The sequence below is a fragment of the Accipiter gentilis genome, chromosome 4 (assembly GCF_929443795.1).
Source record: "Accipiter gentilis chromosome 4, bAccGen1.1, whole genome shotgun sequence".
Taxonomy (NCBI): domain Eukaryota; kingdom Metazoa; phylum Chordata; class Aves; order Accipitriformes; family Accipitridae; genus Astur; species Astur gentilis.
The window spans coordinates 8,633,639-8,656,719 of NC_064883.1; the positions used below are offsets into that span (position 1 = coordinate 8,633,639).

The 23,081-nt window shown below is 40.1% G+C and overlaps 2 protein-coding genes and 1 long non-coding RNA gene across 13 annotated transcripts in view; 2 read left to right on the forward strand and 1 right to left on the reverse strand.

The window, feature by feature from the left end:
• The window catches only part of ANKRD28 (ankyrin repeat domain 28), a 126,898-nt gene extending 124,477 nt beyond the window's left edge, over positions 1-2,421 (forward strand). For all 3 annotated transcript variants that reach the window (XM_049798090.1, XM_049798089.1, XM_049798088.1), the window contains one exon: positions 2,012-2,421. In XM_049798090.1, the coding sequence (XP_049654047.1) occupies positions 2,012-2,298 (287 nt within the window). In that variant the 3' untranslated portion in view covers positions 2,299-2,421. The remainder of the gene's footprint in view (positions 1-2,011) is intronic.
• Positions 2,422-5,263: 2,842 nt separating this feature from the next.
• Positions 5,264-23,081, reverse strand: part of BTD (biotinidase) — a 68,810-nt gene continuing 50,992 nt past the window's right edge. For 4 of the 8 annotated variants that reach the window (XM_049799236.1, XM_049799235.1, XM_049799237.1 and 1 more), the window contains 3 exons: positions 16,722-16,956; positions 15,024-15,173; positions 10,316-13,651 (listed from right to left, as the gene is read on the reverse strand). In XM_049799236.1, the coding sequence (XP_049655193.1) occupies positions 12,467-13,651; positions 15,024-15,173; positions 16,722-16,952 (1,566 nt within the window). In that variant the 5' untranslated portion in view covers positions 16,953-16,956 and the 3' untranslated portion in view covers positions 10,316-12,466. The other 4 variants (XM_049799240.1, XM_049799241.1, XM_049799239.1 and 1 more) reach the window with 4 other exon arrangements.
• LOC126038080 (uncharacterized) lies at positions 7,640-15,093 on the forward strand. 2 transcript variants are annotated; one of them, XR_007505896.1, is made up of 3 exons: positions 7,640-9,971; positions 10,197-10,309; positions 14,503-14,975. It is a non-coding gene; the product is annotated as an uncharacterized LOC126038080 (long non-coding RNA). The 2 variants fall into 2 exon arrangements; XR_007505897.1 differs by lacking the exon at positions 14,503-14,975 and adding an exon at positions 15,005-15,093 and having other exon boundaries at positions 7,645-9,971.

Below are 23,081 nucleotides of genomic sequence, written 5' to 3' on the forward strand. Positions count from 1 at the left end.
GTTGATTGAGTATGGCCAGCTTGAATAAACTTAATTTGTGTGTCTTCTTACCTTCATATAATCTCCAGCAACTGTAGATATTAAATTGTGTGCATTTGAGTATCAATGCTGATCCTTCTGTTCTGCCTGACATGCCTGAAATGCAGTCTTCATCCGAGTGTAGCAAGCTCTGGCCCTTGCTTCTGAATCCTCTCAAAATGTATCTCTTCTGCAGACTGTCACTGTTAACTCTGAGCTGTTTAAGTGCTGTGATACCTTACTAACAATGAAAACATCTGCTGCGCTGCACTTCTGTACGGCCCTATCGCATGGTCAGCTGGTGCGTTTTGTGCTTGAATTATCTGTGTGTTTCCTTGGATTGTATGCTCCTTTGGGCAGGGACTGTTGTCTTACTCTGTTCCAAGCATCAAGCACAAGGTCTGTCCTGAGCAAGTAGTAGTTCAAATGCAAGATTGTCTGTCCCCTGCTTGCTGTTTTCTTAATTTCTAGCCACAGTTATTTTCCACAGTGTGCCTACTTGTTTAAAACTTCTGTGCAATTGTACCACACAGTAACTACTCCTGAGCTGTAGCCTAACACTTGTCCTGGATCTACTTCTACAGTAAAGATGATATCTTAGTAGTTGAAACACTTGCTGGCAGAACAGGCATCGCCTCATTTTCCATGCCTTCCTAAGGTCTGAATAGAAATCCATCATATGCGGTTTGCTTTAAAGCCATCTATTATTTAAAATTACTTGTGTGCTTTTTACCTGGATGTTGTACACCTTTATGTTGTGGACTGGGCGTAGTGCAGGACTTCAGACTTCCAAATGTTACCTGAACGTGAGCCTTCCTGTTCAGTTCATTGTGGACATACCTATCGCATGCAGTGAGAGATACTGCAAGGGTGCTACAAGGTGATCTGGCCATCTGCCTCTGAGTGGAGCCAGGTGGAGGGAACTGACTTTGGTCTTGGCAGCAGAATTAGCTGTTATCTGTGGTTGTACTTATGTGACTGCCCTGCTTCTAGCGCTGCTCTTGTCACCACCAGTTGCAGTGCCTCATTGTTGCAGATACACCCTGAGACCTGTGCCACAACTTCAGGGGTCTTGCTGAAGGATTAAGCCTTTTTAAAGCCAGAGACAGGAGCAATGCACAGATCTCCACTGAGGAGAATCTGAAGTGTTTTTCTTGACATTTAATGAGTAGAGGCAAGTACATAGGGAAGGGGGAAGCTGCAAAAGGAGAAATGTTGGCGGATTACGAGAGCCGCAATTACCCAGAGGAGACTTCGCAGCTACATGACCTGACGGCAAATCATTCCACAGCCCGAGTTGTCCTGCGTTTGGGGGTTGTCACAGTAGCATTGCCTGGAAGGAGGAGTTTGGCTTGGACCAGCTGGGCAACCAAGAGGTGTAGTTTCTCTCTGCAAGTCCTAGCCTTTATAGTCCTATTGGCTTTATAGTTTGTTACTGTACGTTGTAACAAAGTGTAGGTTGATTGAAATTGTATACTCTGCCTTTTCAATTAACTGGCCCTGATACTTTAGCCAGCTTGTTACTGAGATAGGACAATCCTATTAAAATAACTGTCTGTGATGAACAGCTATATGGAAGTTTCTGGATGAAGAAATAGTTAACGTGTTGAGCTGCAGTTTCTGCAGTGGCTGCCTAGCAAATGCCTTCACCGGCCACTGTTGGCTGCCATTAGCTGTCCCTCCTCAGCCAGGTGACTTCCTCACTATTTTCAAATCCAGACTTTTCTCACTGGCCTAGAGTGTCTTGACTGTGCTTAACAAAACAATTGCATCTCTGTTCCAAAGCCCACTAACTTCTGGGTTGTTTTTGTAACTGAAAGCTAAACAATTCTAATTGATAATGCATTTAATTTTATGGTTTGATTTTTTTTTTTAAACAGTGCAGAACTAAGCAATATAAAATACTTTTGCAGCTGAAAGATGACAGTTCTTGGAGAAATTTTTACATTGTCTTTATTTTAAATGAAGGTTTCATTTTTTCTTTACTTTCTAGGTTACACACCAGCTTTGGCCTGTGCGCCCAATAAGGATGTGGCTGATTGCCTGGCTCTCATTCTGGCCACAATGATGCCTGTTTCATCGAGCAGCACATTACCTTCCCTTACATTCAATGCCATTAATCATTACACCAACACCTCAAAAACTGTCACCTTCGATTCCTTGCCAATCATGAGGAGTGACCATAGCTCTTACTGTACTTTCAACAATATTGGCAGGGAAGGTAGCTACCCATATACAGAAGAAGATGAACTCAATGACTCAGATTCTGAGACTTATTAGAAGCTACGTTTTGTAGGTCTGCAGAGTGAACCCTCACACTGGAAGGTCAGACTTGTGCTTTTGAAAAAAAGCTATCGGTGTTTGGATGCAAAAAGAGGACAGACCTTTGAGAAGATGTTTTTTATTGTGATTGCATATAAAAAAAAAATCTGTGAGACTCTAGGAGGATTTTTAAGAGCATATTTTGCAGAAGAAGCATAAATTCTTGAATAAGTACTTGGAATCCATGGCAAAAAAAAAAAAGAATGTCAAAACTGTTTTATTTAACTGTGTTCTACCATTCTGTTTCTGGTGCCGGGAGTAATTTCTGCAGACTGGGCACCTGACTTGATGTAAATGAACAACACTATTGTACAACACAAAGGATGCTAGATTTAAATGTTATCAATAACTAAAAGCATTTTGAAGGCAATAAATGAGTTTGGTACAGTAGGCATTGTTTGTGCTGCAAATTGCCAAAGGACCAAATAACTTAAAGGGTTTTTTTTTTATTAAATACGTTTTTGTGAAAACTGGAATAGGTTATTTGAGAAGTTGTTTCAACCAAACCTTAATTACTTCTGGAAAAGAAGCTTAGATTTGGTTTTAAATGTAGATTTATTTTTTTTTTAAATCATCTGAAAGCCTTCCGACACTATTAAATGTACCATGAAAGAAAGCAGATGTACTTTTAAGTTTTGTTTTCCTTTTCATTTAGATGAAATGAAAATGAACTTGTCATACTTTTATAATACTAAAATTAAACCAGCTAACAAGGTGAAGTCAGGGTGAAAAATGTACAGTGTAATAAACAAGGGAAGGGGTGGGAGATGTGGGAGGGAAGCAGTTATTGTTGCACAGTTTTAGATTTTTTTTAACTTTTGGGTTTTGGAATGAGATTTTTTTAATTTAAAAATATGCTAGTAACTTGGAAACCATGAAACTGCATAAAAAATTGAAATGTCTTGATAACCCTGTTGTGACTGAGAGTTCTTTTGAATAATTTGTCCACTTCCTTACATCAATTTGTATGTAAGATTAAAATTGTATATCCCTATCACTACTTTCTTTTTTTTTCCCCCAATCCTGGAGTTACAAGGGGAGGGAGGTGAATTTAAAAGTATATTTCCCTATTAGAGAAAAAAGTACAGTGTCTGGTCTGTGGGAAGAGCTGTGTATCTTTGTTGTGCTCCATTTAGAAAATAAACAGCAGAAACAGGTCCCTGTAATGTAGTTCACACTTGCCCGAATATTTTTTATTATTATTATTTATAACAGACTGTGGTTTTTTTAACTGCCTGAAGAATGAAAAACTGACATAAGTAAGCTGAAGTTTTGTCTGTTAAATATGAATATTTACTTTATTTGGCTCTGCTTTAACTATAACTGTTACTTTTCAAGTGGATTTGTTTATGAACATGCAAGGAATCCTTGCATGTCCTGGTAAAGTACAAATAAATTACTACAAACTGATTCCAATTTCCTTTTTATCCTTTTTGTATTGTGAAACTGGAAATCTTTATTATATTGTAAATTATCAGCTGGTTTTCTGAACATAGTGTGGAAACATGGGACAATATTTTGATCTATTTGATAATTTTGTGGGGTTTTTGAAGAATTAATGAGCATGTACATAGAAATAGTGACTGCTTGAATACTGTATTTACCTGCACTCTTTCAGTACTTCGAGATTCCTGTATATTTTACGGAGTATAATAAAACCCAAATGTGAGTTCTACTAATGAATAATTTATTTGTATCTACTAAACATTAATGACAAAGTCTCTTGCTGAACTGTTAGAATTTGTAAAATCTACTTCACAAAGGCTTTGCCAGAATTTTAATTCTAAAGTGAAGGTGAAATATTTAAATTTTAAGTAATTTTAAATGTTAAATTACTTAATTATTCATTTAGGCTTCCTTTCAAGTATTAATTTCTTAACCATTTGTGCCTGTGTTCATTGTATATATATATATGCAATATGTTTGTGAGCGGAATTAGATGACTTCAGGGAGATCGTGATTTCTGTATTTTCTTCCCTCTGAACCTTTCAAGTATGGGGCTATGTGGGAGTGATGTACATGCCTCAGCTGAGCATGCAGGCAGCACTCAAAAGATCCACATTGGCCGGTCTTGAGATTCACTGCATCTATTTAAATACAAAGGTTGAAGGAGCATGGACCCATTTTTCCTCATATGCTTGTGGGAGATCTGAATCAGAATGCCAAGTAGCATGCCTGCTATTTAAAAGGTAACAACTGCATATTTCTGTTAATGAAACTGTCCAATTTTTGTCCCTTCAAAGGAACTGTGAGAAGATGCTATTAATAAGCCTTTATTATCTCTGCTAGCTCCTATTTGACTTCAGGATGACCTGTTACCTCAGTGTGTGGTATCTGTAGCCATAGGGCAGTTTATAGGAGGGGACACTCCTATCTTACTTGAAAAATTGGTAGCGCAGAGATCGAGAACTATTCATGTCTGCTGTGCGCCCGGATGATGGAGGAGAAAAAGCTCAGAAGGCGTTGGTTTAAGTGTTAAAAGATTTAGATAGGGAATACAACAGCACTGTTTCCTGCATTTGCGTGAACACTTTTGTTTCTGTATAGCAATCAGAAACTGTGCCTCTCTTCCATTTCATTATTACTTGCCTTTTGAGGAAGAAAACTTTTGCTGCATTAAATTGCGTTATTTTTAACTTAAGTTTTGTGAAATTTTTAGAGCTAAAGATACGTCTTTTTTTATTAGGAATTAATTCCATTTAGGAATTCAGAGTTACATGATTTGTATATCTTACCTATCTCATCATTAGAATTTATTCAGTGAGCCTGTAGATTGCAATTTGCATGTATTTGGTTGTTCCTATTTAAAATAAAAAAACAACAAAACCAAAACAAAACCAAACAAAACAAAAAAAAACCAACAAACAACAACAAAAAAAAAACCAAAACCACATCCCACCCACCCCACCCCCCAAAAAAATATTACTCCATTACTACCTGGCAGTCTGGGTAGGACAGTAATTGTGCCTTGTAAGTGATAATCTGGACTATTATTAGAATATGATCTTATTCCAAAAAAAGGAATGTGATTTGTTTAAAGAACATGCTACTGTGGTTGAGAGACCACTCTTAATGAGAGGTCAAGGAACAGAAAGTTCCTTGTTTCTGTAAACCAAATAATGCTGTTTGTGACTGGGGTTAGGGGGGAGGTATTTAAAAAAAAAAAAAAGGTAAAATTAAAAAGTGTTCATACCTCAGTGGAGGCCTTTTCACTTCCAGAAAATGAGACTGGAACCTCCATCTTCCTAAAAGAAATCCTCTTCTTTTTGTACAGATGAACAGGGCACCATTACTGTTACAGCCTTGATCCAAACAGTCTTGGATTTTTACCAAGAGAGAGCAGTGAACCTTGGCTGCACCACTGAAGCAGTATACTAGAATAAAAGAAACCCTTTTTATCCTGGATGGTGGAGCGGAGGGTGGGGAGGGGGTGTCAAATGGACTTCAGGAATGAGGACAACCAGCTCTGCTCAGCTTTCTGTGTACCCTGACTTCTGGGGATGTTTTATGGGTTTTCAGTTCTCAGGATAAATGTTCTGCAGGAGAAAACACCAAGTTAGTTAGTATTAACCTCCTAGGCTGAGCTGTTACTTTTAGAGTGTACTGTGGTAGCATAAATGCTAGATGCTGTTAAAAAGAAGAATTAGTCTGTGTGTCGTCCCCCCCAGGAGTGACCCTACTGTAATCTAAAATATTTTTCTTGCAATTTCTTACAAAATCTTGTTCTCTCTGCCTCCTGCTTTGTATTTCCTCTTTATTGCTTTCCCACACTTAAGTATCTCCAAAATAATCATATAAATATTTGGAACAATCAGAGCTAGAAATATGCTCTTTTTAAACTTGGATCTTGATTGTGGTTGGTTTGGGGGGTTTTTTGATCATGTATTTTCTTGTTTAAAATCCTGACTTTTTCTACCAGGCTAAAGAATTAATAAATGTTTGGTTAATTTTTAAATATTAACTTTTTTTTAATTATGTCAAAGTTTTGCTCCTTTTAACATCTACGCAAAGGACACTAAAGATCCCAAAGCTGCTACCGAAGCTGTATGGAAGATGACTAAAAAGGAGCCTGATAGAATGTTTACAGATTCTGTCCATTTAAAGGCAACAACTACTACTGTAGTAATCCAGAATAACCTACTCCATAATCTAGTTTACAAAAAAAGAAAGGAGAGAATACTCATTAAATCCAGTTGATTGGAGATAATGCAACTGTTGTTCTGGTAGCTCAGCTTCTTTATTGGAAAAACCCAAACTTCTGTTAACCATACAAGAACTGGGTGAGAGGATAAAAGCCTGTAGAAAGACTGTAAGCAGCAGTGAATACTGTACAAAGGACTGTTGTCTAGCATATACTTGTGAGAAGTTTTTTCATGTGCATAATCATGGAGTATTTTTAACAGCGCTAGATGTGTCCAGGGAGCCCATACTACTTCATTCCATGTTTGGGTCAGTGAGCTTCACATCTTAAAAACTGAAACCTAAATAGAAAGGACAAGTGTTTATGGAAGCAGCAGTTCTGGAGAACTGGAGGATGTGCTCTTTGGCTCTTCCCCGGCAGCAGCTGTCGGAGCAGCAGGAGGAGCTGGCGGGAGTACCCTCCTCATCTCCCACCACTTTGCTCTATTGCTCTGCTAATGGTAGGTACCCTCCGATGATGATACACACCCACTTCCCAAAAGAAATGCCATTGTGCTTTTGATTAAAAAGCATTGATTCCTGATAACAATAGTTCCTGATAATCAAGTCCTGGTTGGAATCAGACTGATAACCTTGGAGAGAAGGGCCTTTATAATCTCTGAATAAGTAGTTTAAACTTTTAACACCACTTTTGTGGGTCTGGATTTAAACTCGGCAAAATCCATTTTAATATCAGGAAAAAGTAAGTCTTGAAATTCTTGAAGTTGGTCCAGCAAATTCATAGAAATCCTTAAATCCAAGATTTGCAGTTATTGCCTCTGGTAGTAATCTCTCAATGATTTGTGATGACTTCCTTATAATCCTTTAATATGCTGCAGAAACTGATGGGACAGTTGGAGAAGAATTCTTTCAGATTAGGATTTAAAACCTTTTTTTATAAATCTGTAGCTGTGACTCTAAATTGGACAAGAATTTTTAAAACATGGGTCTCCTTTACAGACTGAAACCTGAGATGTTACACGTGAAGAAACACAATACAGGCCTCTGTTCACTGATAGCATTGGCTTTTTACTTTTTTGGGGGTCCTTGTCTCACTATAAAGTCCGTAAGTTTAGAAGAATGTTTAGTGCCAAGGAACCACTGCGCATTAATTTGAAATGGCAAACCAACTAGTTGTTCTTAAGAAAATATCCTATTATAACGATTTACAGGCTTTATCACAAAAATTCCTTCATTTTACTGGTTAACAGGAGAAGCGAACTCCTGGCTGGATATTGTAATGTCACCCAGGCCCCTCGTCTGATCCATGTATCCCTGTCATACCTACCGAGAGAAAAGCTGTCTGAAACAGCAGCCTTGGAAAGAGTGTTTCTTTCAGTTGTTCAGTCATCTAGAGCCCAGGAAAATTGCAAGAGTGATTCAGTTGCCTTTCCCTGGGGGAAAAATAAGTTACAGATGTGCCTAAAATTTTCAATCTGTGGGCTTTTACCCACCTCTACCACTCATCTTGGAACTAAACGTTCCTGATGGGAAGATGATGAGTGTCCCTACTTGAGGGACTTGAAGATTTCTTGCAACTCTTTCCAACCCAGTATCCCAGTCTCTTTAGCACTGTTATTTGTCTTCAGATAAAGCAATATCTAAATTACCCATGCTTCCCTGGTGCTGGGTATTATTTTACATTAGGATAAACTGAACTCCTTCCATTCCATGCCGTTTTAGCAATTTTCAAACCAAGATTGAGAAAGGAATCTTGCAGTATTTCACCATGTAACTGTAAACAGTTGGATAACCTAAGAAGCCCTTCAAGCTGTCTTAATATTGTTAGTGTCGCTAAATATTTAAAGAGGAGAAAAACAACTCCATTCTCATTTTTCATTAAAATTGGCATAGAAGCAACTAGAAATTTTGCTATTCAGGTTCACAGCAGAACAAAACTCCCGCTTCCATTCCTTGTCAAATGACAGACACGCAGGTTTTCTTCTCATTGTACCTGCGAGTTGACTTAATTTGGAAACTTAAGACACCGAGTCTCGGATGTTCTTTTATGTTAAAAGAATAGATTAAATACCTTAAATAGTTTTAAAGCAAAATCTAAGGATTCATGTCCTATCCTGCCATCTATTTCCTATCCCTTGCCAAACTCTGTTATTCAAGCTGTCTGCATAGTTTCCTTAAAATCTTAAAAATCTTTCTTAGAATCATATTAACATCTTACTGAATTCAACCTTTCTGATCTCTTCTACCATGAGTCTGTCTGATCTGCTGTGGGTGCCACTAACAATCATCGCTGACTTCTGACCCGTGTTGCCTATGCCTGCCCTCCCAGCGGAGGGAGGAAGGAGAGCACAGTGAATCTCTGAAGTACTTCCATTGCCATTGACCATTAAAAACTTGACTGAGCGAGAACTCTCACTTCAACCTGTGAATAATTGGGGGTTTCAGGAACGGCATGTATCAACACTTTTGGGGTTTTTTTTAACCTACGTAAATGGAGGAGGAGGGGGTAGTTCTTTACAGCCACTGAAACTGCATGTGTGCCATAGCGGTGGTTAGGCATTGTTTAGGTCCTCTTTCTGTAACAGTTCTGAAAATGTAGTTTTCTTCAGTTGGTTCTTCTATTCACTTTAGATGGTATGTCTGAAGCACCCAAAGAGGGTGGTCAATTTTTTGTGTTGATCTTCCTGGGTGTTCTGTGATGATCGGGTGTTCATTACATACTTCATGCTGCAAGACACGTCACCACCTGGGCAAGACCGCGCTGTGTCTCGTCGTTTGATGATGGCTTCCTTACTTCCGTATTGATTGCAGCAGGCCCTTGAACCTCAGTCGCTTCAGTCTGGTTCATTTCGCTTGTACAGATCTGTCTAAATGAGTTTATGCCCAGCTGTGCATTGTGAAGATCTCTGATCTGAACAGGTTGTCCCAGTCTGTCACCAGTTCCTCAGCCTGTTCACATGCCTCTTGATAACTTAACTCCAATGTCCTGTTTGCCAAATGTTCCTTTGGTGTGCTTTCTGGTGGTTTCTCTCACTGTAATCAAAGTATCGCCCCATTCACCTGGAAAACTCACTGGCCGTGTGAATCCCAAAGCAGCAAATCACTTATGAAGAAACTCCCAAGGCCTCTTGACCCGCATGCCGCTATCCCTGCCTGGACAGTTTCTGTGGTTGCCTTCCCCTTCCTGGGGGCAGTGTCAAGGCCCTTTAAAGACATCATGCCCTGCTGTCTGTCTCAGACAGGATGTTCCTTTGGTGTCAGTACAAATTTCCAAATCCTGATTTCACTTAATTCAACCAATTGAAAGAGTTAAAAATGTTCTAGACTTCAGCTGTACTTCCCGTTTGGTTTTGTTGCACTCACAAACAGGAACAGTTCAGGAAGCTTTAATAAGAGAGATACCAGATGATGGGCAGCATTACAGTATGTTACGAGTCTGCCTGCATGAACATCAGCCTTGCTAAAGGCTTCTCACGCCTCCTCAGTAAATGGTATGTAGCTTCACTCACATGAACACCGGCTCGTTTGGGAAAGGTGCTGCGTTCAGCAGGGCAGTGCTGGGATTGCTGTTCCAGTGCAGAGTTCCAAAAGCCACCGGTCGGTGGTGGTCACCCTGTTTCAGAACGGATACATCTGGTGGCACTCAAGAGATCGGGATGGGGAGGGGGGGAAATTACTTACATTGTGTCTAGTACTGTCTGCTCCACTTTTTACAGTGTCTTTGCTAAAGGCTGCTTTTTTGGGTGAAGGGAACAAGGAATAAGAACACACTCATTCTTAGGCCTGCTCTTCTCAGGGAGGAGACACAGCAACGTGCCCCATGCAAACGGTAAGGCCAGAAGGTCTTGTTTTGTAATAGTTTTGACATACCCAAAGTTACTACAGCTCTGTGGAACACACTTTGGAGTATCTCGCAGATAAATGCATTTTCTTCCTTAAGCATAGCAAATTTGTGTAATGGTATTTACTTGTTTAGCCTAATTTATTGTGATAATAATGGTCTGCTTTGGAACTAAATCCAAAACAGTATTTGTTGCAAGAGGATGGATGTTTTTCAGCCTACAGGGTGGAGTGGGGAGGCTTGTCCTGAGAGCTGAAATTCTCTAGCTGTTCATCGTTCCCTTCTTTTAGACTTGGTTGTATGCTACTAGAATCAGAAGCACAAATAGTTTTCTGTTCTACCCTGTATGTTCTGGAATTTGTGCAGCATTCAGCAAAAACACCGCTATGGGTGCCAAAGAATTAATGATTTTTTAATAACCCTATGGTGGGATGGCCTACTTCTACATCAGCAAGTTTATGTCTAATGAGATATAGGCATTCCCCTCTCCATATTTCTGTCCAATATATGCTGTATGATAAGCAAACCTGTTGTGTTGGTGCATCAAAGCTGAGTGTGACCAGGTCCTGGCTCAGTAATACAGCTTGGAGAAGGAAGGTTTGATAGAGCCCAAGATCATTAATATTTATATACTTATTTTGTGTAAATATTGAAGAAACCTTGATGTAGAAATTCAAAATTTCTTGCTTGTTTTGCTTTCTGAAACCAGAAAGTGAGTTCATTCAAAGCAGGAGCTTACGGAGCACCTTTCCTTACGCATACTTGTAGCTGCCATAGTGGTTTGAGTTTGTACACATCTCAGAATGGACTTGGACCACCAAAATGGAGACTCACAGCTCTCCTGTTAGTGCTCTGCTCCCCTTGGCCTTACTAATAGACTGAGCACTGGAACACGAGGACTCGCCAAAGGAACTGGTGTGTTTATTCCATTACTCAAATAGCTATTACGCAGATGAAGCCTTAACAGCCAATTAAGACCACACAAAATCATAACGCTTGAGAATAAATTATCTTCTCTGAATTTAACCCCTAACTAATATTCTTTGAATATTCTTTTCCCAACTTTTTCACTGCAGTAGAACAGTTTGTCACCACAGTACAATAGTTACAGCACTTAATCTAGTTATTGCTCTGGAAAGAATAGTGTGTTTTACTCATTTAGCAGCAGGAGCCTGCCACCTGGCACACAAAGTATTTATGTAAAAACCTTGCTGTCCCACAATTCATTATGAGCCTTTCATAGCTCTTGGTGAATGAATTTATGAACAATGTGTAAGATGTCTTAAAGTCAAAACAGTCTTGAAATGACCTCTCTTTTAAACTGGGAAAGTTAAAGTACTTAAACAGTACATAACGTAGTCCTTGATACCCATTGCCAACGTTTTCTTTAAATACAATTCCTTGCACAGCAGGCTGGAAATAGTGTCTTAATGCAGACTAGTTTTTCATAATCATTTGATATTCTCTTCCCCAGACTAGCTGTTCCGTAGATGTTCACACCTGTAACATTCAGTTACTCTTAAAAGTATATGAGAAAACTCAGTGAGTTTTCTAACAGGTTTACAGACAACTGAGTGGCCAGTAAATGGTAATGATTTCAGCTGGGAGTTTTTGACGCTAAGAAAAAAAATAAATTATGGCACCCTAACCAGAATTCAGAACCTCACCATATACAAGCTTAACATAAGTATACAGATATATTTTCATGCATGTCATGCATGATATTTGTGTCTTCATTCCCTTTCCTGTTTTTCTTCCTTTTGCAATGGTTTTCCATTCTATTCATTTCCATACTACTAGCCAGGACCCCAGAAAACCAAAGGAATAATTTAAAAGGAACAAATTTGGTTGCAGTGAGAAACGTTATTTTCCCAATATAAAACATCTCAACACATTACAACAAACCTTTACCTTGCAAGGCAGTTCTTTTACTTCTGGTAGAGTATAAGCTACCAAGGTACAGACTGTACTTACAGCCCCTTAGGTTAAGTGCTTCACTTACCATTTCAAGTGCGGAATCTAATCAGTCAGTCATGTAACAAACACACCTAAAGCTCTAGGAAGTACAGATGTTTGGCAATTTATATTAAGATATATATTCTGAACATACAAGAAGTTGTCTTCTGATTCTGTCAAATATCTGTGCTAGTCCTTTTCATACCATCGTCCATATAGAGCAGCTGTCAGTAGGCCAGAAGATGTTCTATTTTTGCTTATGTAATAGTGGTTGTTTTTCCAGCCCATGTCATCAGCAAAGTCCAAGGTAATACCAGATGTCAGCAGTAAAGGAAAGATGTAAGGGGTACTCATATTTCCCCATAGCTGGAAATCTATCAGAGCAGTGGCATCTGTAACCTCCTGTCCACAAGTGCTAAAGCTGAGACCACCACACTTTACTAATGCACAGGCCTGGACATAGTATGTGCCATGCACTGTATGGAGCCCATCAAAAACCCCCAAAGCATATAATTCATCGGTTAAAACAGCTCTGTGATAATTTAAGTAACAGCAAAGAGTATTGGCACAAACCTGGAGCTCTCCTTTCTGCCCCCATACAGGAACTAAAGTAAAGTTGTCATACATCATTTCTGCATAAAATAGGGGCGGTAACTGTTCCTTTCCTTTTTCTGATGCTCTGCCGGTGGTCTCTTCTCCCTCCTTAAAGCAAACTTGATCATCCAGTAAGGTGCTTGTAAAAGTCTTGCATGAGTGATGTAAGTTCTCCCTGAATCTTTTATTACTCTCCAAATTGTTTTCATAATCTATGGTAATCACAGGAATTTCTGCTACTATGAGCTTGCCACCATAACTTTCCATGTTGTGGTAGATGAACGATTTAACTGGAGTGTATATGCCACTCCCTGTCATGCCCAAGGTAGGGTGGTGGATGTTAGCCGCTAAAATATTGACTTTGAAAGCTGTTGCAAAAGCTTGTTGAAATTCTACGGCAGACAGGAGTGGGAGCTGGTTCATCCAGGCAGTCGGATATACAACTTGTTTCACGTTGTATCGTCTGATGAGGTTCACTGCAGGCTCGAAAAAGAGTATATCAAAGCAAGTGAACATACCAAACTTGCCAGCAAAAGGGGTATCAAAGACTTCATAGTCAGGCTCTGGAGGGGTATCAAAAGCGTATTCAAAATACAGATTGTGTTTGCGATATGTGGCTACCAGCATACCGTCATCATTGAATGCCACATTGGTATTGAACTGGTATCTTCCATCAGTTGGACAGTGAGGATCAGTGTACTCACAGGGTTGCTTAGTTCCTAAGTTTGCCACAAGGAATATTTTGTTCTTCAGTGCCATGCAGCTCAGACGCTGAAGAACCTGGAGAACAGTATGGGGAAACATAAGCGCTTCAGAATATCGAGGAGTAAGTTTTGCTTAAGCAGCTATAACTTAATTAATGCTTTTCAAATTATTATTCTCAACTAGAAACTGAACATATTTGACCGTATCTGTAAAATTTAAAAGTACTGATGATTTTGTGATGAAAGCTATTGGAACCAGTAGCTTTTTAGACTGAAAAGTATTTCAGATACTAATTTCAAAACAGCACTGAAAAAAATTATCTAGGTTTTCTTTTCTGAGAAGTAAGTAAATAAATAAATGTATCTCAAGGGCGTTAATTTTCAGAAACTTCTGCTGCAGGAGCACCAATGACTTTAAAGCACCATAGGTAAAATAAAAGCTCTGACAAGGCAGCATAACTGGCCTGTGTGTGCCTTTAGAACAGCCAATGTCTAATAATGATCGTTTGCACTGCAATGGCTTGTTCCTGCAACTAGATGTTTTTACTGTAAATTTAAAAAAAAGTTATTACTAGCTACAACTTAGAGAAGCAGACTACAGTATTACTGGGATGTTTCTTCCACGCCAGAGAGCTGTACCAAAAACCGCCAGTACTGCAATCTCCAAATAGGATCTAAATGGCAAACTAAGTTCTTGCTTGCTTGTCCATGATCATTGGTAGTAAAGATTCATAGGCCAAAGTAGGTCACCATTTACAATTGTGATTCATGTTTGCATGCAAATTTTGCTTAGTAGGCACATGCATTACTTTCATTATATTGACTACTGTACTGTTAATAAGAATAAACGGTTTGTATTACTAAGCATGGTTATTTTCACTTCAGGTTAAAAACAATCAATGAAAATACTATTTTTGTAACCTGCAGGTCACATCTTCTGTAATCACACTTGATCTGTCCCAAGTTGTGACTTCTATTACATTATAGTAGGTCAAGATGTGTTACTTGTGCTAATCATTTTACACACAATCACTGAGTCAGAATGTTCTGATGTCATTAAGTCATTAAAACTGAATAACGAGAATGCATCAAAAGTGAAGATACAGCTATGTTACGTTATATAAAACAATGTTGTTCAAAATAAAATCACACACAATGTATATTATTAGAGAGCAATTACCATTTCATAGGTTGGGGAGGAGGAGATGACAAATCCAGATGGCTCATAAACAAGCTAATCTTCTTGCATGTATGTATATAAAACCCTCCTCTGCCAAGAATGAAACCAGCACAAACTAAGAGTCCATGAAAACAGAATCTGGTACTACGAGTTCTTAAACCATGTACTTAATTCCCTAAGCAAAACTACTGGAGCTAGTTTCCCAGATGGGGCACAAACCTAGCATTCAGTTATTCCACCTCTCTGCAGAAATGACTCCTACGTTTACCTCTGTGTCATTGAACAAATACGGCTCTCTGCAGGGATTCCACTTCACAGAGCGTGAATGCAGAACGAAATCTAAGTAAGGATAAATGGAGCTTCTGGTGAAGTTGAAGCCATGGATTCCATCTTCAGGAAAAACAATGATCTGTGCCCCCTGTATGTAAAAGAAAGACATGTTTTGTAGGCAAAGCAAAACCAACCTAAATATGGAAGGAAAAAAGGGAATATCATGGCTAAAAAGAGCTAAAGAAAGTTAAGGATTACCCAAGTATGTTTTGACAAGAATGTAGTTTGAAAATATCTTTTCTTTGACTTCATAGTAGGTGTAACTATGTGTGTAAAAAAAAAAAAAAAAAAAAAAAAAAAAAAGCTTATTTAACCTGACACATATGTTTAGCTTGAAAAATAACCCACCTGACATTATTTTAAGGCCATGCAAATAAGAGCAGACTTCATCCAAATTCTTACCAAAAGTATTCTCTGTTCACATCAGCCAGGAGAATGACATCATTCAGGTTAAAGACTGATAATGTTAAAATTTGTCTTAATGTTTTTGTCAGAATTATGCTATTTGCAGATGAACTTTGTCAAAGGCGCTGTACCTGTGTCAAAGCTGCAGCATCACTTAGTCCGGGCTACATACCTTGATTAGATATATAGGGTTGGATAGGGTGCTGGAGTATTGTTTTCAGAAATGCTTGACTGTGGAAGCAATGCAGATTCTGGCAGAAATGTAGCTATGCCAGAGCTAGGCTGGCTCTACCTCAAGTTCAGGGGGATCTGAACTGTTCCTAAAAATAGGGTGGATTCCTCTTAAATCAAACACAGCATCACTCACTCAAATTCCTGTGACGTTTCAAAACTCAGTTCAAACGTGTTAGCTATGCTATGGCTTTGGGATAATTTATGTGTCTTGGATGCAGTACTGCCTATAAATAGCTATTATGCTTCTGGACTGTGACACCCAGTCATCTGAACTTCTCAAAAAAAGTTGCATTTTCCAATTATATAAAAATGGTAGTGCTTCTATTCCAGAACAACAGATCTATGAAACTTGCAAGTCAATTCTCTGTGTAGGGACAGTAAAGCCTGCTTCCTCTGACTAGAACCAGCTTTGGGTTTTCTTGGGGAGGGAAGGAAAGGAGGCTCTGCATATGAACAGCCAGAAATACTAGTCTCTCTCCTCTAAATATATTCAGACTGAGAGCCATTCCATGGAAGGTAGGAGAAAGGAATGGAAAACTTTACTTCCACAAAGCTGTTAATGGTGGAACATTCATTTCCAAAGCATTTAATTTCCTTAGTTTTTAGAAACATTCAGGAATTTCCATTGAGAGCACTGGAATAAAATCAAACCCAAAGACAGCTGCCTGTAAGACAATCTTTCAGTAGAAACATTCCATTTAAGAAAACAGAAAGGAGCTAGGTATGCAGACCAAAATAGAAAATTAATTTCCCTATACTAAATAACTATAGGCGTGTTTTTCCAAGCTCAGAATAACTCAAGTCAGGCAAGCTGCTAATTGGCCTGATTTCTTTCAGAGCTGCTGGCAGGTCAGAATGTCTGAAAAACCAGACCATAGTTATGTATATAAATATGGCTTTAGTTGCCTGGGAACACAAATGTGAAAGATTATCCTCAAATAGCACTTACTCTATATATACATAGGACAGATGCAACTGCTACTAAGCTGCAGCATACCTGTCTTGCAGCAGCTACTACTTGCTCTTCATAGATGTCTAGGTTTCTGCCCATGAGTTCCAGCGCAGACTGTCGATCAACCAGGACTGTCGGGTTAGCACTCAATATAGACTCGTGTTCATACACAGCAGCAACATAATGCCCCTCCTTCTTAACTCTTCCCAAGACAACTTGATAGCACAAAAAGCAGACGGACAGCTTCCAGCACAGATCCACCATGGTGTATGCCATAAATCTAGAGCAAAAAAAACCAAGTGGGGCAGGGGGAGCTTGAGCAACAAATCATGCCAGGAATTTAAATTTATTATTAAATATGGACTGTAACTGAGACTCTTAGCAGAGTTTGAACTGAGTGTGGGCTTTTTAAATTCCTGAATGACTACGTGCATATTGTTTCTAAACCTTAAATCTATCTATGTTGGTGCTTTAAATAACTGTGTCCTGTTTAAAAGCATTTTAGTTTCATATATAGTTCTACTGATCTCCTTGCTTGGTCTCCCTTTACAATTAACTTCAGCATTCATTTACAGATTATTGCACCATATATCAAAGCATCTGTAAGAAAAGTTAAAAGCAGCTCGCAAATTTGCAGTTTCTCCCCCAGTTGGTGATGGGGCATGTATTTAAAAGTAGCATTTCCTAAAATTACTTGGACACAATATTTAGCACTAAAGTAGAAACAGAACTTATTTTATCAATACAGAAACAGGTAATTGCCAAAAGAATTACAGGAGACACTACTTCTGCATTTAGCTATCTTTCTATCGTGAAAATGCCTCTCCTGATGGATTACGGATTCACTCTATTCCAACTCCACATACCTAATTTAATAGACTAATTTGTCTCACATGGTGCAGCTTTTTTCAACATTTATAAAAATGTTGAGCACAATTCAGATTTGCATTCCTCCTATACAATGCAGATAGGTAAGGTTAAAAAATGCTTTCATAATAATAACAATAAAGCGAAAATCCATACAAAATGCAGAAAATTCGCATTACTGAGCTCTTCCTAGAAAGAAATGAAGAATTAGTGAGTCTGGAAGGCTGGGGCACTCTTTCCAATATGGGCTTCCCATTTAGTCTTTTGACTTCCCAAACTGGGAATATACTTACTTATACACAGCAAGGACTGACTGACACAGTCAACGGCTATGCAATGCTTAAGAAATACTATAGAAATGCCATGTTATTCACAATTATTCTCACAACATGAGAATTCTGTATTTGTCACCACAGTGTTACTAGTATCACTAAGGAATTAAATCTTGAACACCAGTGAAGTTGAAAGAGCATGCAGGAGAGATGCACTGACGGTATATATTGATAGCTTACAGTCTCCAAGTTCGGTTCCTGACTTTTTAATTGTATTTGCTCTTTGGTAACTCTTATCCAAGAAAAAAGTGTTTCAAAACGCTCTTAGCGCCTTTCAATCTTTGCGATCCACAACTCCCTGAATTTTTCCAAAGCAAATACAGTCTGAAAGACACATGCATGAAGAACCTTCTCGACTTCCCACTAGGAGTTCAGCTGGAAAAAAAAGATCAACTTTAAACTAACCCCACTTTAATTTTTATTCATGTTATATTAAATGTAGTTTTGTACCTAAAGAAGAAAGCCTATGGCAAGTTAACTGAAAATATCTCTTTTCTTAAATTGCAGAACGAAAAGCAGCTAATAAGCAATCCTCAATACTGTTGTGTTTTTTTCTAAACACCAACTGGTTTAGTATCTAACAATGAACAAATTGAAGTGTGAGGAAAGCTATTCAAAAAGCATTTAGGAAGTAGTATCTTAGTTTAAGCCACTTGTTTGCTTCCATGAGCTCTACACGCTATTTGGAACACTGGTTTAATAGCAATACAATGCCACGTAGGACACAAAAATCATAACCTTAGTGTCCATGGTAGGCAGAAGACTTGTTTGCTCAACCAAAAAGCTTTAGTATCTAATAACACTTGTAAGGGTGCAGGAGTAACTTGGCTATTAGATGCTGCTAAGCCTACCTACATATTCATATTTTCCTGAGCCTTAATATGCTGATCTGTCCCTATATACATGACTTCAAGGGTAAATTTAAGTTGCCTAAAGCACAATGAAAACAGAATAAAGCCTTGGCATCCCTGTAAAGAGTTGTATTAAAGATACTCCATTTATATAAACAGTTTTGAGAAGTGATGCACAATAAGCTACCTTTGCTATTCTGCTCTTGAGGAACTTATGGGGGGGGTGATTTCGCAATATTTATCAAGAATAGAGGATCCTACTTTGTCCTGTGCACCTCAGCTTTGCAAATGAAGTACCAAGGTACACATGGAGATATAAAGCAGTAGCAGGGGGGGAGGGAGAAGAGAGATGGGAAGCCTCTCACAGTTAAGGAAGCACTGAAAATACACTGGGTTGCATTTCAATGACAAAACTCTCTTTTCTATTTCTGTCATACCTTCAGAGCCAAAACGCCTACTTAGGACAGGAATGGGTTCTAGTCAGCCGTTCCTCAATAAAGTTATCAACTAAGATGTAATTAGAATTCATCGTTACTAGTGATGGAAAAAGTTGGAGAGTTTTAGATCACAGGATGAATTGCTAAGCGTTTGAAAAATAGCCTTTTGGCCTTCTAAGCCAAACACGCTAACAAAAAAAATTAACAGGTAATGGGCTTGTACAGACTGTTGTATTTTACAGACATGCTTGGAGAATTCTTATTTTTCTGCCACGGTTTATCTCCTGGTGGTCAGAAACACTCAAAGTACTAACCCGAATCCCTTCCTCGTTTAGATACACAAGAAGTTTAGCAATGAACATCCCACTACACAATCCCATCTGGCTGAACCTGGGCCAACTAAAATAATTTAATAAATCAAATAATTCAATAACTAAAATAATTACTCCGAGTCCTGACCCTTGTTTGCGATTACTGCTAGTCCCACAGGTGATGGCTGAGCACTTACGTGAGTGCTCCCTAATGCCTCTCCCCTATCTGACAGCTTAAACAACAGAACCCTGGTATCTAATGGATCGCTTCTAACAAGGAGAGCTGTGACAAGCCCCAGGGCTGGGCTTGGGGATAGTAACTTTTCCAGCCACAATAAGGATACCAGCAGGGTTTACTCAGCCCTTAGGCTCTGAGACTCCACATAAGTCTCAGCCATGTTCTGGTTTTTTTCCCTAACGGGAAGTGCTACACCATCTAATAAATCCTTTCCTTGAAGAGAAGTTAATTTGTTCCGGGTGTACAGAGCTCTCCCCTCACCTGTGCTGTGACTTTAAAAGAAATTTTCATGAACAAAAATGCTTTATAATTTAATCTCTTTTTCTGGCCCTTTCCTGTGATTTATGTGGTCTTTTGCCTGGCAGATATGCTTCAGTAGGATCATCTCACCCAAATATAAGTATTTCGTAGCAGTATTACTGTCACACAGTCACAGGTACAGTTCTATACAAAAAGTAAAAAGACTGGTGTTTAAGCTTGGATGCCAATTCAGACAAGTTTTTCCCCCAGTCACAGTGCAGACTGTTTTCCTATACAGTTTTTCAGAACCATCTAATCTCAGTGCATTGTAAAGTAAATCATCCAGTCACCCACTTTTCAACAACTTTGGAAAACTTAGGAGTTTGTCAACTCTCACCATACATAGATGTATACACAGAGAAAGGCAATACATATCCTGCTTCTTAGCACTTTTATACTCAGAAGAATCCAACAGACTGTGAAATGTATATTAACTTTCGCAAAACGACAACACTGAAATTTGCCTAACTACTGCATAAGCTACATCCCGAAAGGATATTTCCCTCACTGCCACTAAATTAGGCCTTAACAGGGGAAATATGTAGTTGATATATTCCAGACATCGATTGTATTTTGTAGTTTGTAGGCAATAAATGGGCACAAGCAGAATATATAGTTTCTTCTGATGAGATAAGACATCCTGTAACTCAAGTAATTAAAGGATGTGTAGATAGATTTGTGAAAACACAGAAAAACAGACATATGGACTCAAGGACGAGTGAAACTGAGAACACAAGTAAGAAGATAAGGAGTGATTTGTTAACATGGGAACAGCATTTTGGGGGTCAAAGATTATTTGACATTAAAGATACGAGAAGAACAAAGGAAAAACAGAAGTTTAATGTGTGTCGTGGTTTAACCCCAGCCAGCAACTAAGCACCACGCAGCAGTTCACTCACTCCCCCCCATCCAGTGGGATGGGGGAGGAAATCAGGGGAAAAAAGAAGTAAAACTCCTGGGCTGAGATAAGAACGGTTTAATAGAACAGAAAAGAAGAAACTAATGACAACACTAATAAAATGACAACAGTAGTAATAAAAGGATTGGAATGTACAAATGATGCGCAGGGCAACTGCTCACCACCCGCCGACCGACACCCAGCTAGTCCCCGAGCGGCCACTTCCCAGTTCCTAAACTAGATGGGACGTGCCATGGTATGGAATACACTGTTGGCCAGTTTGGGTCAGGTGCCCTGGCTGTGTCCTGTGCCAGCTTCTCGTGCCCTGGCTGGGCACGAGAAGCTGAAAAATCCTTGACTTTAGTCTAAACAATACTGAGCAACAACTGAAAACATCAGTGTTATCAACATTCTTCACATGCTGAACTCAGAACATAGCACTGTACCAGCTACTAGGAAGACAGTTAACTCTATCCCAGCTGAAACCAGGACAATGTGAAAATATTGAAAAGTGCGACTGGAGGAAAACGACAGGGTGAAAAGTGCAGCCAGAGGAAGACTACTGACTTCATCCCTTGTAGATCCCCGAAGGCCCCACCGAACAAGAGACGCACACAAGTGGGGGTGGTCTGGGGTGGAGTTATGTTAATCGATACCTTAAATATTAAAATAACCCCTTGGAAACGCCACGAACACAGCGTATAAAAAGGCGAGTTTGGGTATAACTAGCGCGCCTCTGGTTTTGACCATGCGCCCAGCGCTGTTTGCCTTTGTTCTATAATAAACTTGTAAAATTCATGAAATTCAGCATGTGTGTATTTCTCACAAGACTATAAAAAGCAGAAGTAGCACAGCATTAGTCTGGGTTCCCTTAAGTGATCAATAAATAGCAAGTGCCTGTTAAGCTATAGTAATGTAACCAGTAATCATTACTAGGCCAAATATTAAATTTGCTATAAGTAACTAATTAAAAGTCTTTTTCAGATTGATATCAATGAATTGTGATGTTGCCACCATTCTAATATATAGAATATATAACACAACAGCTCCTACACAGATGTAAAAGTATAGGGAAATTTAAGTTTTTTTCCACTGATCCCTGCAGTCTCCTGCTTTTATATGCTGCACTGTACTTTAATACAGTATTTTACTGTAATAGCTTTTTACGAAGGGGTTTTTTTTAGCAACGCCATCATAGCTCAACATAAACAGGTAACATGCATTTCCATTTCTGAAAAACGTTTTGTGTGCAACACGTTATATAACATTGCTCTAGCTTCCCGGCTCTTATCCAGAGGCGCAATCTGTTTTTCAAGAATGCTGCCCATTCTAACACAGTGTTACATACATTTCACAGCACTCCTGAAGTATACTTCGTCTCCTAATTAAAAGATGTATGTGGCCTCACGGACAGAGCGAGGCTGAACCGAGCGCCGCTGTCGTCCGCGGTTCAGCCCCAACAGCTCAAGATGGCAGCACAACCGACAAGTCAGGGGGTGGGGCAGAACCTGTTGTCAACGGTGTCACCCCTCGGACACGGGCAAGCCTGGCGCGGCCAGGACGGGCACGGACAGCTACACCGGCGCGCACCGGCCTTCGGTGAGGACGGCGGAGAAGGGTCTCGCACTCCGCTCCCGCTCCTCCTCAGGAACGCTGGCGCCGCGTATCTCCACCTGGAAGAACCTCTACTGCCTGTGCCCCGCTCTGCCAGCGGGCTCCGGCCAACTCCACAGAGCCGGGGCGGGGCGGGCCTTACACTGCCCAGGCGGCCGCTCCGGTTAGAACCGCGGTTCGCCCTCCGCCTCCCACAGGCCTTCCGGGTCGAGCCGCCAGACGCCAAGCGCGGCCTTAGGGGAGCCCGGGCCGGGCAAGTGAAGCCGACCACCCGCTCCCACCTCCCCCGGTTATGAGGCCGGTCGCTCGGCGAGGCGCGGAGCGCTGCCCCCACGTCCACCTCGCTCCCGCCGGGACCCGGGCAGAGCCCGTACGCTTCCCTGCCCCTTACTGCGGGGCGGCAGCGGCGGCGGCGGCGGCGCCCGCCCGCCCCAACCGCCCGCAGCCGCGGCCTCCGCGCCCGCCGACCGCTTCGCGGCCGCCCCCTGGCGGCCGCTCCGCGCGCGGCACCGCCAGGAGCCTACGGCTGCGTGGGAAGCGTCAGGCGCCTCCCGGCC